Source organism: Mercenaria mercenaria, chromosome 19 (genome assembly GCF_021730395.1).
Source record: "Mercenaria mercenaria strain notata chromosome 19, MADL_Memer_1, whole genome shotgun sequence".
Classification (NCBI taxonomy): Eukaryota; Metazoa; Mollusca; class Bivalvia; order Venerida; family Veneridae; genus Mercenaria; species Mercenaria mercenaria.
In genome coordinates this window covers 33,365,956-33,385,671 of record NC_069379.1, presented here as the reverse complement: position 1 = coordinate 33,385,671, position 19,716 = coordinate 33,365,956, and the positions used below count along the sequence as shown (strand labels likewise).

At 33.8% G+C, this 19,716-nt stretch overlaps 1 protein-coding gene across 1 annotated transcript; it reads left to right on the top strand.

Moving 5' to 3' along the window:
* Positions 1 to 1,876: 1,876 nt before the first annotated feature.
* LOC123542001 (sushi, von Willebrand factor type A, EGF and pentraxin domain-containing protein 1-like) lies at positions 1,877 to 6,619 on the top strand (the record flags this gene model as incomplete). The annotated part of the gene is made up of 2 exons (XM_053531286.1): positions 1,877 to 2,429; positions 4,995 to 6,619. Coding segments are annotated over 2 exons (774 nt in total), but the record flags the coding sequence as incomplete, so codon positions are not given.
* Between the last annotated feature and the right edge of the window lie 13,097 nt (positions 6,620 to 19,716).

Below are 19,716 nucleotides of genomic sequence, written 5' to 3'. Positions count from 1 at the left end.
AATCGTTTATATTCAGATAAAGTTTTAATCAGTAGCATGAGCGACCAGGCCATGAAGTACATTATACATATGCACAGTTACAGGGTGATCAGACATTAAACTGTGACGTTAGAGTTGTTGGAGCGAGTCAGTTTGTGTGTGAATGTGTGAACTTAACAGAAACAGTATTACCAGTGATAGGTAAAAGATATAAAAATATTTGTATTCCGGAAAAGTTCCACAGTAGCATGAGCTAAAATGAAACCAAATACACTAAATTTGTGCAAAGTTCCAATGTATTCTGACATTGAATAGTGATGTTTATTAGAGCGTTTGGAGTCCGAATGCTAAATCAAACAGAAATAGTATAGCAAGAAACTGGTTAATAAGATAAAACAAATATTTAAATATTTGCTTTCAGGGTAAGTCTATAGATTAGCATGTATATGTAGGAAACCTAGTACATGTACAGTTTATAACTGCAAATTTTCGAGGTGATTAGATACATGTAGTGAAGTTAGAGCTGTCGGGGTAAGTCAATTCTATATGAGCAAGATTCTATTGCAAATAAAGAAAAATTCATGACTGTGTAACATAGGTAACAATATCGCTTTCAGACAAGTAAGGTTAAATAAGATTGTCATAAAGTCACTGTTTGTACTTCAACCATGAGTTTTATTGTTTACCTACTTAAACTACACGGTAAGACTAAGGGTATGAAAGCTTAAAATATAGAATTGCAAAGATAAAATCTGACGAATGACCGACCATCTTACTTTTGAAATAATGGAATGACTTGTAATGAGACAGATGAAGGGTGCCTGACCGTAATGCTTCTTTACGGATGTAATACTAAATTATGTTTGTTGTTGTTGTTTTTTAAATATATGATGTAAGACTTCGCCACATACATAATATCTTCGGAAAATGTATAATACATTGAAGATTGAAATATTATTTTTAGAGTTATTTTTACTCTGATATATTGTACATATTTTTACCGCAATCATACAAAACAATTTTATATACTGTAAAATTGAATGTTCTCTGTGAGCTCAAAGGGCCAGCAAATGTAACAATCCGGGTCCAAATACGGGGAGACTTTATACAGCCACCACTCGGAACTTTAAAGATAAAAGATAAGGATAGATTTCCAAGAAGCACGGAGCACAAAAACACAGCCATAAAGCCATGTATCGTAAAGTAGACCCACAACAAAGGAAGCCGTAACGAAAAAAAAATGTAGACGGGTTGCTGTCAAAAATCCATCCAAAAGTATATTTAAATTATATACAAAATACAGAAAAAAATGAAATCAGAACTTTTACCGCATGCGTCTCAGTATTTTCAAAGATCTCTAACACTGCACCTTTTAGTATCAGACTGAGGTAACTTCACTTTGAACAGCAAGAAACGGCTCATCAAATAAAAAATCCGCTTTTGTACAATTAATCAGTAAGTCTTGAAAAACAGTTTAACTTTCTAGAAAAAAGAAAAAGGAAAGAAAAGAAAGTTTGGTCCTAGTTCAGCTTGAAAATATACCCTCCTGAAAAATTAGTCAAAGTAGGTTTATGGTAGGAATTGAGTACTCTTCAAAAGGACGTACACTACTACGCGTATAATACTACTAAACAGATGTAGATATATATGAAATACCTGAAAGAAAAAAAATTGTCAAAAGGAGTGTCTTCCAACGATACTCTCCCTAGCTTAACTTATTTTACTTTCATTCGTAGGTAAGGAAGTAGAAACTGGTCACTGCCCAAATTTTAGCACAAATGGTACAGTCGTCAAAACCACCGGATCAAGCTACGGGGACACAATTGAACTCACTTGTGACGACAGATATAAATTGAGTGGCACAAAAGTTATCACATGTCTGTCGACTGGAAATTAAAATGATTCTCCGCAATGTATTCCAAAAGTATGCAACAATAGTCAATTGTCAGACAATATTAAGTTTGAATCTGAAACTGAAAGCATCAGCATTGAAACAGCTGTTACGATACACTGTAAAGAAGGGTTTGTGCTAACGGGAAACAACACTTTAACTTGCCTCTCAAATGAACAATGGTCAGAGAATCCTATTTGCAAGGTCATAGACTGTGGAATTCCAGAGAGTGTCCAAAATGCAGTTATGACGAATATCTCTGAAACGACATACAATAGCATTGTCTTTGTTGAATGCAAAGAAGGCTATATAATGTCTGGTAATAACACTGTCAAATGTAATCTGTCTGGAAATTGGGACTCGATGCCGACATGCAAAAAGGTGTCATGTGGACATCCAACAATTCCTGGAAATGGCAGTATATCAAGAATATCCGGTACAACATTCCAAGCAACTGCTTCTTTGGAATGTAATGAAGGATTCTTCATCATTGGAGATGCTATAATCAACTGTTTAGCTAATGGAAGCTGGTCTGATATTCCATCTTGTCAACAATATGGTAAGTTGAATCTGCTCATGTCTTCCTTAACAGCGGTTTCTTTTATAATACCTTTTCATACCTTAACTTAACACACAATACATTGTCTGTCGATAGATTTTGAACTGCTTTTAAACAGGCAGTGGTGAATGAAATTAATTTGACATTTAGGTTTAATTTAATTAGCATTTTGATTTCTTCGGTAAGTAATAGATTAATGTATTATATAGACAGAGATAATTATTTTGATATAACATAATGACCTAGGCAAAGTGAAATCAAGAAAAAAACATTAAAAAAAACAAGGATATAATTATTTCTAACAGGAACACGTTCAAAATACGCAGCCGCCTCAAACCGCCTCAAACCGCAACTAACAGCGCTCGTTAGAAAAAAAAAATTGTAATGTACTCTATATCTAACTAGTATTCAAGAAAGCTCCTTCAGTCCGTGGGTATAAATGCGATAGGGCTTCATGGTTATGATCGTCCTTGTCCTTTTCCAGTATGGGGTTAAAATACCACTAAACAACGTATTATGATCGTCTAATCCTAATGTGTCAAGATTATCTTTAAGGGTCGTATCACTGATAAAGTACCTCTGATGTGACCTGATCACCTAAGCGTATCCAATACAAGCTGTTTTTATCCAGTCCATCTTTCCTTCTCTATCGATATTAGTGCGTAGCGCTGCTCCAAGATTTAACAATTTGTAGATATTATTATCAACCTGCTCGCCAATTATCATCGGTTCATCAGTAATTGATGTCTCTAGAATTACGTTTGGATGTGATATGTAATTACCTTGTTTTAACAGCATGTAACGATGCAACAAAGAGACAAAATGAAACCGTCTATTGACATAAATGATAGGTGCACCGGAAAGTCGTTGGCGCGTGAAACGTTTGGGACCCAGTGCACTATATTTCAACAGCACATGCCGTGATTTTCGCAGACCGTTTGATGATTACAATCTGATTCTGGTTTTATTTGCTTGTTTAAACGCAACACATTTTATGTTCAGTTTAAAATTATTGAGAATATATGAAGCACTACCATGAAATCAAATTAATCATAAACCTTTTGCGAAAAAATTTATGATATTTAATATTGAAATCATTTATGCGTGAAAGCAGAGGAAATAATAGAGAGTTTATATCATGATTTCTGGCCTGCGATCAATGCGGTGTGATATAAGAGGTAATTAATGATGAAAAAGGAGGAAATAATTTTGGGTTTATATCATGATTTCTGGCCTGCGATCAATGCGGTGTGATATAAGAGGTAACTAATGATGAAAGCGAATGAAATAATTTAGGGTTTAGGGTTTATATTACGATTTTTGGCCTGCGATCAATGCGATGTAATATAAGAGGTATTAATGATGAAAACGGAGAAATTGATTTAGGGTTTATATCACAATTTCTGGCCTGTGATCAATGCGATTTAATATAAGAGGTAATTAATGATGAAAACGGAGGAAATAATTTAGGGTTTAGGGTTTATATCACGATTTCTGGCCTGCGATCAATGCGACGTGATATAAGAGGTAATTAATGATGAAAACGGAGAAAATAATTTAGGGTTTATATCACGATTTCTAGCCTGCGATCTATTCATTGTGATATAAGAAGTAATGGATGATGACAATTCCTCTGACGGTCCTAAAAACTGGGAAAAAAATGACTTCGGTAATGCGGTACACAATCTCATGTCACATAGGGACGATTTTACGAGACACGAATACACCTTTCGAAGTAGCACGTTGTGAAGACCTGATTTTAATATACTTTTGACGTCTAACATGACACAACAGGTTATAGATATAGAACCTAACATTTTCAAGGACAGAAACTCATTAAATTACGTCTAGGAGCTCATTTTGAAGTTCTTCAAATAATATTTCATACTAATTTTTCATTCCAATTGTTTGGAGAAAAGTTTCTGTCCTGTGACATTCAGCTGAACTGACGGCATCAGACCATGAAAAAAAGCTATTTTAAAAACAAACCCTTTAAAACCTATTTATTTCCGTCTATAATACATGTAATCGTATCGGTGCCGCCAGAGGGGTCATATTCTTTTGGTCATTGACCAGCAAGCCATTCAGTATATGTTTTATTACACAGATTTACTTTCCTGTTAAACAAAAAAGACTGAACTATGTGTTAATATGAAGCATACACAATTTGTACGTATATCAACGTGCAGGATTGGAAATAGTATATCTCAAACAGTTATTTGTTCTTGTACAAAGTCATATGTCATATTTGGTTGTTCAGATGCGTATTATTATATCACGAGAGAGCAACCCAGATTTCAAAGTGTTTTTTCTAGTTTTTTCCTCAAGGGAGATTTTGATGATTACTTTGAATTTATAAGACATTAATTTTTGTAATAGAATACATATTTAGTTGTTCAGATGCGTATTATTATATCACGAGAGAGCAACCCATATTTCAAAGTGGTTTTTCTAGTTTTTTCCTAAAGGGAGATTTTGATGATTACTTTGAATTTATAAGACATTAATTTTTGTAATAGAATAGTACGACGTCGTATTCTACTTTCTTGTATTCATCAAATACAGATAACTACACCGATTGTTTTGACGTCGTTAATCTAGGGAGGATAACAAAAGACGGTGTTTACAACATAACAACATGGAAAAGTCTTCGAGAAATCCAGGTGTATTGTGATGTTGCGATTGATGGAGGTGGATGGACAGTAATGATTTATCTGTTTCTTTTTGTTGTTGTTGTTTTTTGTTGTTATTTTTTTTTTTTGTCATTATGGCTGTTAGAATCGTAACTTGTCTCCAAGGAGTCCCCTTCTCTCTTGTACGAGTTGTAAAAATAATAGTTGAAATAATAACGGATATTATGAGTTATCGCTTCTTTGATTAAAACTCTATGATAGGTGAATATCATGCCTACAAAAAACTGCAGTTTTTATTGAAATAACTAGAAAACGATAAGTTTTTACATTTATAAAACAATATTTTATTACAACAAAACGGGAATCTCTTTAAAGAACGTTTTGAAATGTAGGAGTTTCAAATAACCTCATTTTAAATTTGCTTAATTATTTTGATATTTTACTTTTTTATTTTATTAGGTTTTAACTCACCTGAGCACAAAATGCTCGGGGTGAGCTGTTGTAACGCTCACCGTCCGGTGTCTGTCCGTCCGTCCGTCGTGCGTCCGTCCGTTAACACTTTCCTTTAAACATCTCCTCCTAAACCACCAGACCAATTTTGATGAACCTTCACAGATTCCGTGGATGGTCTTCTTTAAAAATTGTTCAAAGAATTAAATTCCATACAGATCTATGGTTGCCATAAGGCCAAGAGCTTAGATATTTAGTATTGTCTAGTGGTCAACTATCAATTTATCCAAATCATGACCCTGGTGTCAGTGTAGGCCACGCCCGGGGCATCCCTTGTTATTTTTGTTATATATCAAAAACTTCAAAAATCATATTTCCTAGACTGTTTGATTATAATTACCTGATGACACCAAGAAATTAGTGGTCACTTGACTTTGACCTACTTACCTACTTACTTGGTTTTTAAGATGTAGTCCTGAAATTTGGATGACAAATACAGTTTTAAACACCGATCTTAAAATTGACTTTCACTGACCATGAATGTGAGCTACTGACCTACTTTCTTAATATCTTAGCATCAGCTGGACGTTTGAAACATGTTAACACAACTGGGAAAAAGATTTCAATGCTTACTTATATTTGACTTTCTTACCTGATTTGTTCTACTTGTCTATGTAGCTCATATAGGTGCGTTGGTATGAGTTCAAACCCTCTAAGGACTGTTTTCCCGAAAATCAAAATATTTTCAAAACAGGCTAGTTGCCATTTTTCAGATAAAGAATGTTCAGGTATTGGAAACATAAAATTACCGTGGACCAGCGTTGGTTGCAAGAACATTTCCATTTCCTAGTATCCAAGACACGAAACTAAGACAAGGACTATAGCTTGCCTATATACTGAATTTACATACATAGAACAAATAAGAAATTTTTGTGGTATACCATATGGCAAAAATCAAACTTCAGACCATACTTGTCACAGACTGCAGATGAAAATGTAAACATATGATAGAGAGTTAAACATAATTCACACTACATTTGAGCAAAATAACAATTACAAATGTTCTTTTTAAGTCATTGTCAAAGGTGAAAACAGTTATAACAAATACTGAACAAACACGAAAATCTACCTTTTTTACGTTAGACTTTAAGTCACGACCTTGACTTAAATCCAGCTTTACCGGAAAGAATGTTTTGCACATAGGTCTTATGGGATGAAGGCCTTACATGTCATAGGAGCAATGGAGGACGCCAATGCCTATGTCCCACTGTAAATGTGAGGGCCAAGATAAGCCTTGGCCCCCAACATTTTGTTCAAAAATTTCTTTTCACAAATACAGTAAATATATAGGTAAGAAACCAACTGAAATGTAATTTTTTAAGTGTTTAAGTATTCTCCACAGGTAACGGGTTATATGGTTATCTGAATAGGAAAGTGTGATGTAAAACTCTATAAAACAAACAAAACAATCAGTTGAATATTTCGGACAAATTATAGAAAATTCACTTTAATTGACATAACAAGAAACGGAGGAAAAATAAACCCATCCATCTTTTTAAAGACCGACAGACGGGCGGACAGACAGACAGAAAAATGCACGTCAACCATTCTTGTATACATTCTTTATCACGATTGGTAGGGGTGACCTTTTAAATCTCAAATAAATTCCAGTTTTGTACAAAAATTATTACACCGGATGTTGAAAGAATTAACTTCATACATCAATGTGCCGCCATGATTTGGGATGATGCTTTACATTTTACTTCAGAATTTCAACCTAATATCACTTTTTAACATGTGAAGCTACTTAGATAAAATTAATTTTGAACTATGATTTGCAGGGTATCCAAAAGAAATGCACTTCTATAAAAACAAAGAAAAATATCAAACAGGGAATGCCACGCACCAAAAGCGCAGCCTCCTCAAAACGAACCCCCCAGCACGCAAACGCGTGCACCACACACACACACACACACGCACACACACACACACACACTCAAAGCTTACACATCAGGACAAAACGAACAACACACACACACACACTCAAAGCCAACACATAAGGACAAGACGAACAATAAGCATACACACACGCGCGCACACAAAGTCAACACACAAGGACAAAACGAACAAACAAAGGAACACAGTGGAGCACCGCCTTGGAACGGTCAGTGGCAAAAACACCACTGGGGAGCTTAAACCGGTTTATGGCGCGCACCCAACCTCACTCTTACCCCCACCATGTTCCAAAGACATGGGACAGTGTAAATAAAAGTAATCCCCTCCAGGTGAATCTCTAACACACGTATAACCCGCACTATTTAAGCTTGTCAAATTTATTACAAAAACAACTTACTTTCATTATTTTCAAAAGTGAAATTACACTGCAGTCAATTTTTGTGACAATATAGGGTGCGAATAAACATTGCTCAATGTGTCCTTTTGTTTCACGGCCACAAATGTTTTTATGTGAAAATTCAAAATATTCTCTGATGCCCACAGACAAAAATGTAAACTAATTGTATGTAATATAATACAAACTGTATGTGTTATCATACAGGCAATGTGGATATAGCACGTTAATATCTTTCATTACCAAAAGTATGACTGTTCCCTATAGACATCACTTTTGTTGGTTCTAACATATTTGCTAGCATATTGTACGCAATTATTTGCATAAATTATTGTTGCTGTTTTAATCGTCACAATGAAATATTACTCAAGGTAGTTCTGCACATTCGAATCGATTTTTTTCTAGAATAAAATAGAATTCAGAATAAACAAAGAAAAAGTAGCAAATATAAAAGATAGGGTCGTGTGCTTTTTTATAGCTAGGCTGAATTGAACAATTTGGTTCTCGTGCATTTTTTCTTAATGGGAGGTTATGGAAAAAATCACAAACTTTATAACATTTTTGCGACTAGAAAAATTTTCTACGATGCAGATTTTAATAAAACTTCTCTTAGTTGTAAAGTGACATATGGCCTAAAATGTGGTGACATAAAATGTCCGTGTGTATATTTTCAAGATATTTCACCATAATTAATGCAAACCGAACATTTCACACCAAATTCAAACATTATTTTGAATTATCTAAGGTGTCAGATGTTTTAATATAATATTTTAACTTTAGAAAGATAGTAGCAGTGGCATTGTAATAAATTTACTTACAGGTTACTTTTAATTCATAAAATGATTTTCATTGCCGTACACCGAATCCAGGCTTTATTCTTCGTTTTCCGGAAAAATGACGTTACGCCATTACTTTCAGTTTTTCAGTCGTGCAGAACTACATTAAATACTGTTTCAGATTCATTTCGTGTTTTTCAGGTTTTCCAAAATCGTTTGATGGATCCGTTGACTTTTACAGGAACTTTACCGAATATGAAATTGGGTTCGGAGATATAAACGGAGAATTTTGGTTAGGTAATCATTTGTTACCTCTGTACGACATGTGTCATTTTGTAATATTTCATGCTAATGTACACTGTAAGAACATACAAATAATCTTAATATGTGAATGGGAGGCGCATGTCACAAATGCAACACGTATTTGGGCGATTTCTATTGAACAAGTTTCTAGACAAGGGGTAAGGCTAGGATCAATATATATTTTCTCAACAGGTGTTTGGCGGCTGTAATATTTAGAAATGCCATAACAGATACCGGGGATTGTTGAAGTGATTTTTATAACTTTTCTCTTGGTATTCCGTGGCCGACTGGAAATTGCTTGATTTCTTCTTCTAATCCTGATGATTGATTCGATAACTCAGTTTGTGTTCCTGGGTTCTGTTTCAGTGTTCAAAACTGTGTTGAGCGGCACACTTTAGTTTTTAATAATCCTTGATTCATTCCATGATATTCCCGATGTTGATTAAAGTTACTTTCCATAATATTGAAGTCATTTTCAACATTCAACAAAATGTTAGATCATGGTATCAGACTAGGCAATTTGCAGTTTTCATGTTTAAATTTCATTCCGTTACTTTGTTACAGCTTATTGTCTATGGAAGACTTAAGATATAGTGAAATCGAAAGTAGACTGATATCCAAGAATGATATAATATATTTATGTAAATAATCCTTAATTCAAATCTCATTAAGATTTTGGTTAGAAAAATTTGATTTTTCTAGAGGTCTACTGTGTTATTCATACAATCACTAAGTGTCGTCGACGACAGTTAGTCAAATTCCGTTAATATATCAAAAAATATACTTATTATAACCTTTATCAGTGCGTCAGGATTGAAAGTTATATAATTTGACCACCTTAATCAAAAATAACCTTTTTCTTCACCAAATTCAATCGAACTATGGAATGCACCTTTAAAAGTACTTCGTACCATCATAATTTCTTCAGCTTCTGAACTGAAGTTGTTCCTCAAACACTATTATTTGAATATCCAATTCCAACGTTCTGAAAAACATGTTTCTCATTTGCTGTAAACTTCATAAGCGGTAGCGTAAAAGTCTTTTCAAGTTCTCGTTTTGACATCTCTAAGTTGATGTGTTTTCTTTTCAATAACTCCTTGGTACGTTATATTGTCAGCATCAAATTGTATGCCTTCAACTCCATAATTAATCATATAAACCATACAAGAAGTGCTATCATTGACGATGGTTTGTAACTTACTTTTTTGTTGATCTTTAGCCTTTATCTTGTCGTCCATGGCTTGTAGAAAGTATATCCAGATCTCTTATACACATGGTTATCTCATCTAATTTCCAATGTTGCTCTTTGCGTTACTCTTTGCGTTACTTTTCCTCTCGAGTTTACGCCACACATGCGATTATTTTACTAGTTTATCCTGTTTATATTTGTTATATTTTTTCCATATGTTTTGCACGCGCAGTTAACTTAAAATAATTCCACTACTACCTTCCTAAAATATTTCCCCGGAGGGTAGTTTGGGTCTTCATACATCATTAAAGCTTTAAACTTGCCATTTGAGTTAACTTTCGGTCGATGTGGATTACAGGATTTAATACACATGTAAAAAGTTAGTCTGGCTTCCTGGCTACATGGTTATTCTTATACAAATAATGCAAACGTTTTATATGAAAATTTTAAGCCTCTAAAATTCACAGTTTATCTGATGGCTGAACCTTATTTAGGAGCCAGGGAAAACAAAAATGTCAGTGTAGAAAGAACCTGCTGGAGTTACTTCCCTCTTAATGAAGAAAACTTATATATATATATAAATATGTAAATATATGTAAATAAGAACAAATATAAGAAAAGTAGCCAGTTTAAAGTTCTTCTGTAAAAAAATTGAAAAAAAAATATTGACAATAACTGATTTTTTGTAGGGCTTGAAAATCTCCATGAACTGGTTTCTCAAGGCAGATCTGAACTTAGAATCGAAGTGTCGGCCGCTAATGGAACAAAAGGCTACCAGACTTTTCAAGATTTCGAAATATCACCAGGTTCAAATTACAGTCTTCATATTTCTGCCGGAGACGGAAGTATAGGTTAATTAACACATAAACTGCATTACTTTTTGAATAGAAAGTTTTCCATAGCTTAAAGATGAATAGTTTTTATCGAATGGAAGCGGACATTGTTATAGAAACCTTGCCACAATATCTCCATCTAATACAGTGTCTGAGGGGGTGCCTGTTTTCGTTAGTATGACTGATTTCTACCAACTTCGCCTTTTCGCTTTGTCGCCCGCGACAATACGAAAAGGTGAAATTTTTGTTTTAGGCGCATTGTCGCTTTTTTCGCTTTGTCGCTGGCGCCAGGGCGAAAAGACGAAATTTCTGATTTTGGCGCGTTATCATCTATTCGCTTTGCCGCGGGCGCCAGAGCGAAAAGACGAGATTTAGAATTCGACAAGCGACAAACCACAAAGCGACATGGCGAAATAGCGAGATTTTTAACGCGCCATCAGTAAAAAATCTTGCTATTTTGCTTTGTCGCCATGTCGCCAGGGACAAAGCAAAAAGGCGACATCGTGCCAGAAGAAAAAATCTGAAAAGATCACAATTATGCATTTTAATATTGACAAAGCTGTGCAATTTATTTCGCAATATTTTTGGGACATATTTGAATGTATGCGATATATGTGCAAGTCAAATGATATCATTGTTTTAATAATATTTTCACAGGAGACATAAATGAGTACTCGAATGGAATATTTCTCAACAATAATGCAGCATTTAGTACCTTCGATCATGACGTGGATACTAACCCTAACGTTACTTTGAACTGCGCATATGATAGGAAAGGCGGATGTTGGTATGCCGCTTGCACGTTTGTTAATCTGAATGGAAGGTACTGTACACCAGGTACAAGAATTTGCGAATTGAGTGGTATGTTATACGAGACGTTTATGAGACTTGGATCCCTACTTACATCTCGAATGATGTTTAGAAGAGTATGAACAGTTACTTGAACAGCTAACAACTTGTATTAAACATATACAGGTAATAACATTACAGCAACACATTTGTTACATATTAATATTATGGTATAGATTAAAGAAATGATCAGGAAATGAAGACAAGATTTCTAATAACTCTATCATCACGCGCACATGATGTGTGAAATATTTTTACGTGGATTTAACACAGATTCAAGCTCTTGTAAGTCATTTTACACAATTTGCTATGAAACAAACTCGCCTACCGTACAATTGAGCATTCGAAGTTTTGGTGAGAGAGTTGAAATTATTTGAAAAAGAAAACATTAGAGTTTATCTCAAGAGACACTTGATATCTGGAATCTTGTAAAAAAAAGTAAGTTGTTTATGCTCTGAATATTCTTTCATTTCAGATGTAACATATATTTTTATCCTTCAGAAATGAAATAACTCGTTGTATTAAGGCATGATATCCTTTCACTGCTTTGAGTGTCCTTAAAATGCTGTCTTAATTATGAATCCTAATTGTGCATGTTTTAAAACTGAGGCAAATTTTCATCTGTTGCTACTATTTTATTTTCTGCCTGCCTTTTATAGAGAGTAAAATGCAAATATGTGCTGCACTGGTATATATACTTTAATTGTTGAATATATATTTTGTAGTGTTTGTAGATTTAGTACCACTGGTATATATACTTAAATTGTTAAAAGAATATTTTGTAGATTTTATAGATTTAGTAGCATTGGTATATAAACTTTAATTGTTAATTTTATAATTTGTAGAGTTTGTAGATTTAGTAGCATTAGTAATTATACTTAAATTGTTAAATATATATTTTGCAGGGTTTGTACATTTATAAAGCAAAATGTAGCCCGCCCGCTTAGCTCAGTAGGTAAGAGCGTTGGTCTACGGATCGCGGGGTCGCGAGTTCGATCCTCGGGCGGGGCGTATGTTCTCCGTGACTATTTGATAAACGACATTGTGTCTGAAATCATTAGTCCTCAACCTCTGATTCATGTGGGGAAGTTGGCAGTTACTTGCGGAGAACAGGTTTGTACTGGTACAGAATCCAGGAACACTGGTTAGGTTAACTGCCTGAAATACTGTTGAAAAACGGCGTTAAACCCAAAACAAACAAACAAACATAAAGCAAAATGTTATTTTCATATATTTTTATTATTATCATTATTACCACAATTAGTACTATTACTACCACTACTAATATAAAATATTGTTTCATCTTATTAGAATTTTATACTTGCCGACAATTTCTAAAATTTGTTTATCCATTAGCCTGCTGGTGGCAAGTGATTCTGCCTTTGCGAACAGTGCAGACCAAGACCAGCCTGCACATCCGTGCAGTCTGATTATGGTCTGCACTGTTCGCTATTCAGTCAGTAAATTTTCAGTGATGACCACTTTGAATAATAAGTGGCACTGTCCAAATTTAAAGACGGACTAGTCCATTTCAGAAATTTAGCAGACTAAGGGTTAATGGGGGCTATTTTACCGTCCTATCTAACCCTTATCCTGCTAGATTTCTATAATGAACTTGTACATCTTTCAGTTTGGACAGTACCATTAACTGTTAGAAGGGGTGCCAAATGAAAATGGCTGAATAGCGAATAGTGCAGATCTTAATCAGACTGGATGGCTGATCATGATTTGCACTGGTTGTAAAGTCGGAATCAATCGTGTCCAGCATGGTAAGGGCTATATGTTATCAAATACTGAAATCGAAAAGAAGCTTTTTGACACAGAGAGCTCCTTTTAGTTGATTTTGGAAGATGAAACGTCGTTTGATATTGTATTTTTATACATACTTATACCTGTGGTAACTGAAAAAACTTTTGTCCTAGTGTAACTAACATTTACATTTACAAATTATTTTAGATAAGACATCACTGTTACGAACACATATTATTAAACATGTTGTCATTAACATTTGAAAATTTCCAAGAACTGAGCCTCATTTTCTTATATGAATTCTTTATACTTCTTTTATGTATATGATAGCTGAAGTGAAACAGGAATGATTTTTAATGTACTGACGTCATTTGTACTTTTGTAATCACTAAAATAGTTCTTACAAAGTTGTTACAAATTGTAAAGATAATGTTAATGTACTGACGTCATTTGTACTTTTGTAATCACTAAAATAGTTCTTACAAAGTTGTTACAAATTGTAAAGATAATGTTAATGTACTGACGTCATTTGTACTTTGTAATCACTAAAATAGTTCTTACAAAGTTGTTACAAATTGTAAAGATAATGTTAATGTACTGACGTCATTTGTACTTTTGTAATCACTAAAATAGCTCTTACAAAGTTGCTACAAATTGTGGAGATAATTCAACATAAAAGAGGCGATGAAAGTAAGATTTCGTCATGATTTTATCTTTGAAGTGATAATTTAATTCGATATTAGGTTAAGCACATGAACCGTAAATTGTTTCTATAACTATACATTTTTTTGTTTTGTTTTCTTTTTTCAACATGTGCGTGCTAAGATTGCAGCTCTAAACACTTTCATAGACTCTGTCAAGTAATGTACAATTATTTCTTACATACAAGACTGGCATCTCTGTTGATTTACCTATGCTGCTAAACCCATCTGGCACACCATGACTCGGATGACTCTCGTGCTCTTAATAACAACAAACGATTCATGCATTTATTACAAAAAATGTATATATTTTATGTAAAGTGCGATAAAAATCAAACCTCTTGATAGATGCTCTTCATTCTATATAGCATATTTCTGGATTCAAAATGAATTAATTTACAGAACAAAAACATAACCTAACGGTACAAATGTCATAGATGAACCAGAACTAATGACTTCTGTTTGTGGACATTAAATTTCCGAGCTTTGTTTATAACACGCTACAATTAAAAAAATTGTTAGAAAGTATTTCGTTTCGCTTTATGATCAAGAAGTCTATAATGTGTATAATACGGTTTGCAGGAAAATAGTATACCACTGGATGTACATGTAGATGGGAATACTTGAGTCTCGGGTAACTATTTTAGCTATAAGAAGACTCTGTCGAGTTTCCGCCATTGACAGTTACCCTCGAACCGGATATTCCCATTTGCATCTAAAACCAGTGAAAGATCATATTCCTTTTAGCGAGCTCGATATGATGATTTATCGATATCCCTTTTCCAAAGTCGATACATTCTCATAGGCATGAATGCCTATAGATATTTTAGACATTTCATGCAAAAATACATCAATAGTTTTATTATTAGTAAATCTAACGACTCCTAGACTACTTGTGGAAATGGTTGCAAAGATTTTCAGTGGTTGTATTTTTTTCTTTGTCTTGAAATTGTACGATATCACGTTATGACGTCACTGCTGTAAGTCAACATCCAGGATCAACATGTTTTTATCACTAATTATGCGACTCTGTTTAGACAAATGAAAATGTTATAAATGTAGCTTTGATAATAAAGCATTTACTCGAACTTTCGTTTGTTTATTTTCTTTTCATGTTTCAAAAATTAAATATTTCTGTATGAAAACAGACAGTGTTTTCAGTATTCTTGATACACATACTTTTGTTAAGCTAAATAGCGTTTTTGTCTCTAAAGCAGGTTTGCATAATTATCTATGTATATACGTATTCTAAAATTTCCTGTAAAAAGTCAACAGACCCATAAAACCGGTTTTGAAGTACCTGATATTTAAAATGGATAAAATAGCTCGTTATACTTAGTATCATATAATATATCATGTTCTAAATGATAAAATGTGATCGTTCTGACAACACTTAAAGGTGCTTTTATCACAAGTAATCAGTATTTTATTCGTTTCATTGAGTATTGAGACATTTGCAGTGTATGTTGACTCTTTTATCTAAGATGATGTTATGTCATTCCCAATTATGCTTCACTTTATCATATTTTAATTATTTTGAATATTGATGACTCATTGTTTATTGTAAAAAAAAACAAAGACAAATGTCAAACAGGTAATGCCACGTACCAAAAATGCAGCCTCCCCAAAACGAAACCCACAGCACGCAGACGTGCACACCACACACACGCGCGCGCGCGCACACACAAGGCCAAAACACGAGATAGTCTGTCCAACTTTTGAGACATCATGAATGTCAACAAGTTTTTTTATATTTTATGGTTTTCTAGAAGGTTCCATCACAAATGTTGATAAACAGGGTATTTTACATTATTTTAGGGGCATGGATTTTCCATAATCTTCTTTTTCTCTTGGTGGTACACGTACACAAATACAAAGATAAAGCATTTCTATAGCGCAAAAATTATAAAATATTCTATTGCGCTTCACAATTACATAACACACATTACATACACCTCATAAAAGAAACAAGCGTGTTTGTAAACACGGACGGTTCCAAACTGAAGGGGATATTACTAGTCTTTGTAATATCGGTGCACTGCGACACAAGCGTTTGTTACTATGCTGCAATGAAAACATGTTTTTTGCATTCAGACTCTGAACTAGAATTCAGGGGTATTTGCTGCAAAATAGGTTGTGTAGTTAGGACAGGATGACGGTCTTAACTTGGAAAGAAATTGATATTTTATATAAACCCGGTTCATCACAGGATATTACAAGACTTTGTAATATCGGCTCACTGTGATACAAGTGTTTGTTGCTCTGCTGCAATGAAAATCTTATAATTGGACTTTTAACTAGAATATAAGGGTTTTTGCTGCCAAAATGATGAGAAGTTGCAACAGGATGACGGTCTTAACATGGTGAAATATTCAATATAACTGCGGCTCAACATAGGAAGCCTTAGTTATATCGGTGCACTGCGACGTAAGTGTTTGTTGCTCTGCTGCAATGAAAAAATGGCTTTTGTATTAAGACTCTTAACTAGTTTTGGAAGGTATTCGCTGCCAAATAAGTTGGTTAGTTAGGACAGGATGGCTGTCTTAACTTGGTAAAGTACTGATTTTAGATAAGCGCAGCTCAACATGATATTACGAGCCTCAGTAATATTGGAGCACTGCGACACAAGTTTGTGTTCCTCTGTTGCAATGAAAATATTGCTTTTGTGTTAAGACTCTGAACTAGAATTTAAAGGTATTCGTTCCCAAACAGGTTGAGTAGACAGGACAGGATGACGATTTGATTTTGTTTGTAGAAGATATTTTATAAAAGCGAGGCTCTACACAGGATATAACAAGCAAAAGAAATATTGGTGCACTGCGACAAAATTGTTTGTTGCTCTGTTGTAATAAAATATGGCTTTTGTAATTAGTCTCTTAACTAGAATTTGAGAGTATTTCCTGCCAAATACGTTGAGTATTTAGGACAATATGACGGTTTTATCTTGTTGAAAAACATGAAATTATTCACGTTTTTCATCGTCTGCTAACTATTTTTGTCTACAGTTCCCGGTAGTTATTTTACCGCGTTTTCTGCTTGCAATTCACGTTTTTCAGATATGTCGAGTTTCTTGATAGTTATTGCGGATGGCTTGAAACAGTATTCGAATATTAAAGGCAGATTTGACTTTGTGACTGTAATTTAAAACAAAAATATTCATTTAGTTTTGGAGATATTCTTTAGGCCAGACGCTACATCTCCTTTAAGTTTTATACGTAGAAAATAAGGTTCACAATCACGTGTCTTAAATGTATATCTATCTATTTTAGGGTTTTTAGACATTAGCAGATTTTGATAATTAGTATTGCCGAGTAAGAAGTCGCGTATTATTAGAACATTAATTCGTTAGATTAACATTACATGCGAATATTTGGATTTTCATGCCAGACTAGGTTTCTATATTTAGAATTATCAATTCACAAGTACACATTTATTTTATATAAATATATTTTACGCTGTTTTTCCCCCAAACAATGTTATTCCTTCGTTATCAAATGGATATTGTCGTTATCCCTTTTTTAGTTAGTTTTCATTTTTTTTTTTGGTTTTAACTTCAGAGAATGTTATGTTTTACACGTTACACATTTTTTTTTTTTTTTTTTTTTTTTTTTTTTGTGATTGTTCAACGAAGCTGAGAGAGACCTGAGTGGCCACCTTATATACTGTTTAACTATTCTAGATTAGATGAGTTCAAGTTATTACATTTTACTGTTTCATTCGGGATATAAAAGAAAACCCATTATTAAAGTTTAGATTTTCATGTACACCTGATTGTATGATTGCCTTAAATTTTGATAGTATATTTTCAGGCTGAGTAGTGTATAATGATAAAAGATAACCGCATTTACCCCACTTCCGCTGCTCGTAACATCGCATAACATCGTACCAACTGGCAATTACAAAACAAATATATTCGGGGTATTTTTTGTACATTGGAATGCTGTCAAATACTAAAACCTGTATCCTAGATTTTTTGTTTCTTGTTTTTGTATTTAGGAATATGAAATTAGTGAATAATTGATTGATTTATTCGTGACATAGAGTGAGTAATGATATTTTTCTATGCCCGGCAGGACAATACAGAGTTTTACAAACCTTTGTAATAGCTTCGACACAAGTGTTTGTTGCTCTGTTGCATTGGAAAGATGGCTTTTGTAATTAGACTCTGAACTAGAATTAAAGAGCATTCGCTGTCAAATACATTGAGTAGTTACGACAGAATGACTGTTTTAACTTTGAGAAAAATTTAATTTGTATAACCGCGTCTAATAACAGGATATTTCAAGCCTAAGTAATGTCGTTGGACTGCAACAAAAGTGTTTGTTGTTCCGTTTGCAATGAAAACGCGGCTTTTGTATTAAGACTCTGAACTAGAATTAAGGGTATTCGCTGCCTAATAGGTTGAGTAGTTAATGATGACTGTCTAAACTTGGTGATTTTTTTATTTTTATTACCCGGCTCAACACATGATATTACTATGTGTCGCAGTGAGGACAGGATGACGGTCTTAATTTGGTAAAAAAATGATATTTTATATAAGCGCAGCTCAACACAGGATATTACAATAAAATCTGTCGAAACATCATGAAGACTTTACATTTTATTTAGTGCTTCTTTACAAAATTTGTATCAGCAAAAAAAAAAAAAAAAAAAAAAAAAAAAAAAAAAAAAAACAATAATGGCAATGCAAGATCATTCTTCTTCGATAGGTCCCTGCTTCTCAAAAGTTCATAAATGTTATCACACATCCTATTTCAGATACTAAAAGCGGATTTCTATTATTCTTTTCTTTTTTGACAGATCTAAACTTGTGATATTCTAAATACAGCCTTAAACTACTATAAGACCTTCGAAAACAGTAGTATATAAGGACTTTTGAGCCAAAATGTAATAAATCATGAATGCATAGAATGCAACCAAAAACGAATAATAATAGACTCGGTTTGATTTTGTCTGTTCATGGTAGGATATGAAATGTGCAACACCTCTCAAGCCCCCTAGCACCGACTTAAGCGGAACTCTACTCACATCCATTGAATGGACTCCATGATCCCAAAGGACCAGAAAATATAACAACACTTAATAAAAAATTATTTTGTTCATCAATAATATTCCTCGTATTAATAACCTGATCACAGAATAACCATATATATGAACGCGTTATTCTGTATATTATACATTATTGCGCCATTTACGGCAAGGCTGCTTAGCTCTTTTTACGACGCCGAGAATGTTCCTCAGATGACGTAGAAGTTGTTACGTCTGGTGAACAGAATGACCGGGAAGATGATTTTTATATTCAAAGTGGAACGGAAATACACTGTAAATATAAAAGAATCATTGGCTTTTTTCGGAGGTTATAAGAAATGATCGACTAAACAGGATTAGCAAATTGTTTTCCGTCCATTTCGCATGAACTCTGAAAAAAAAATTAATTCATACCTTACTTAAGTC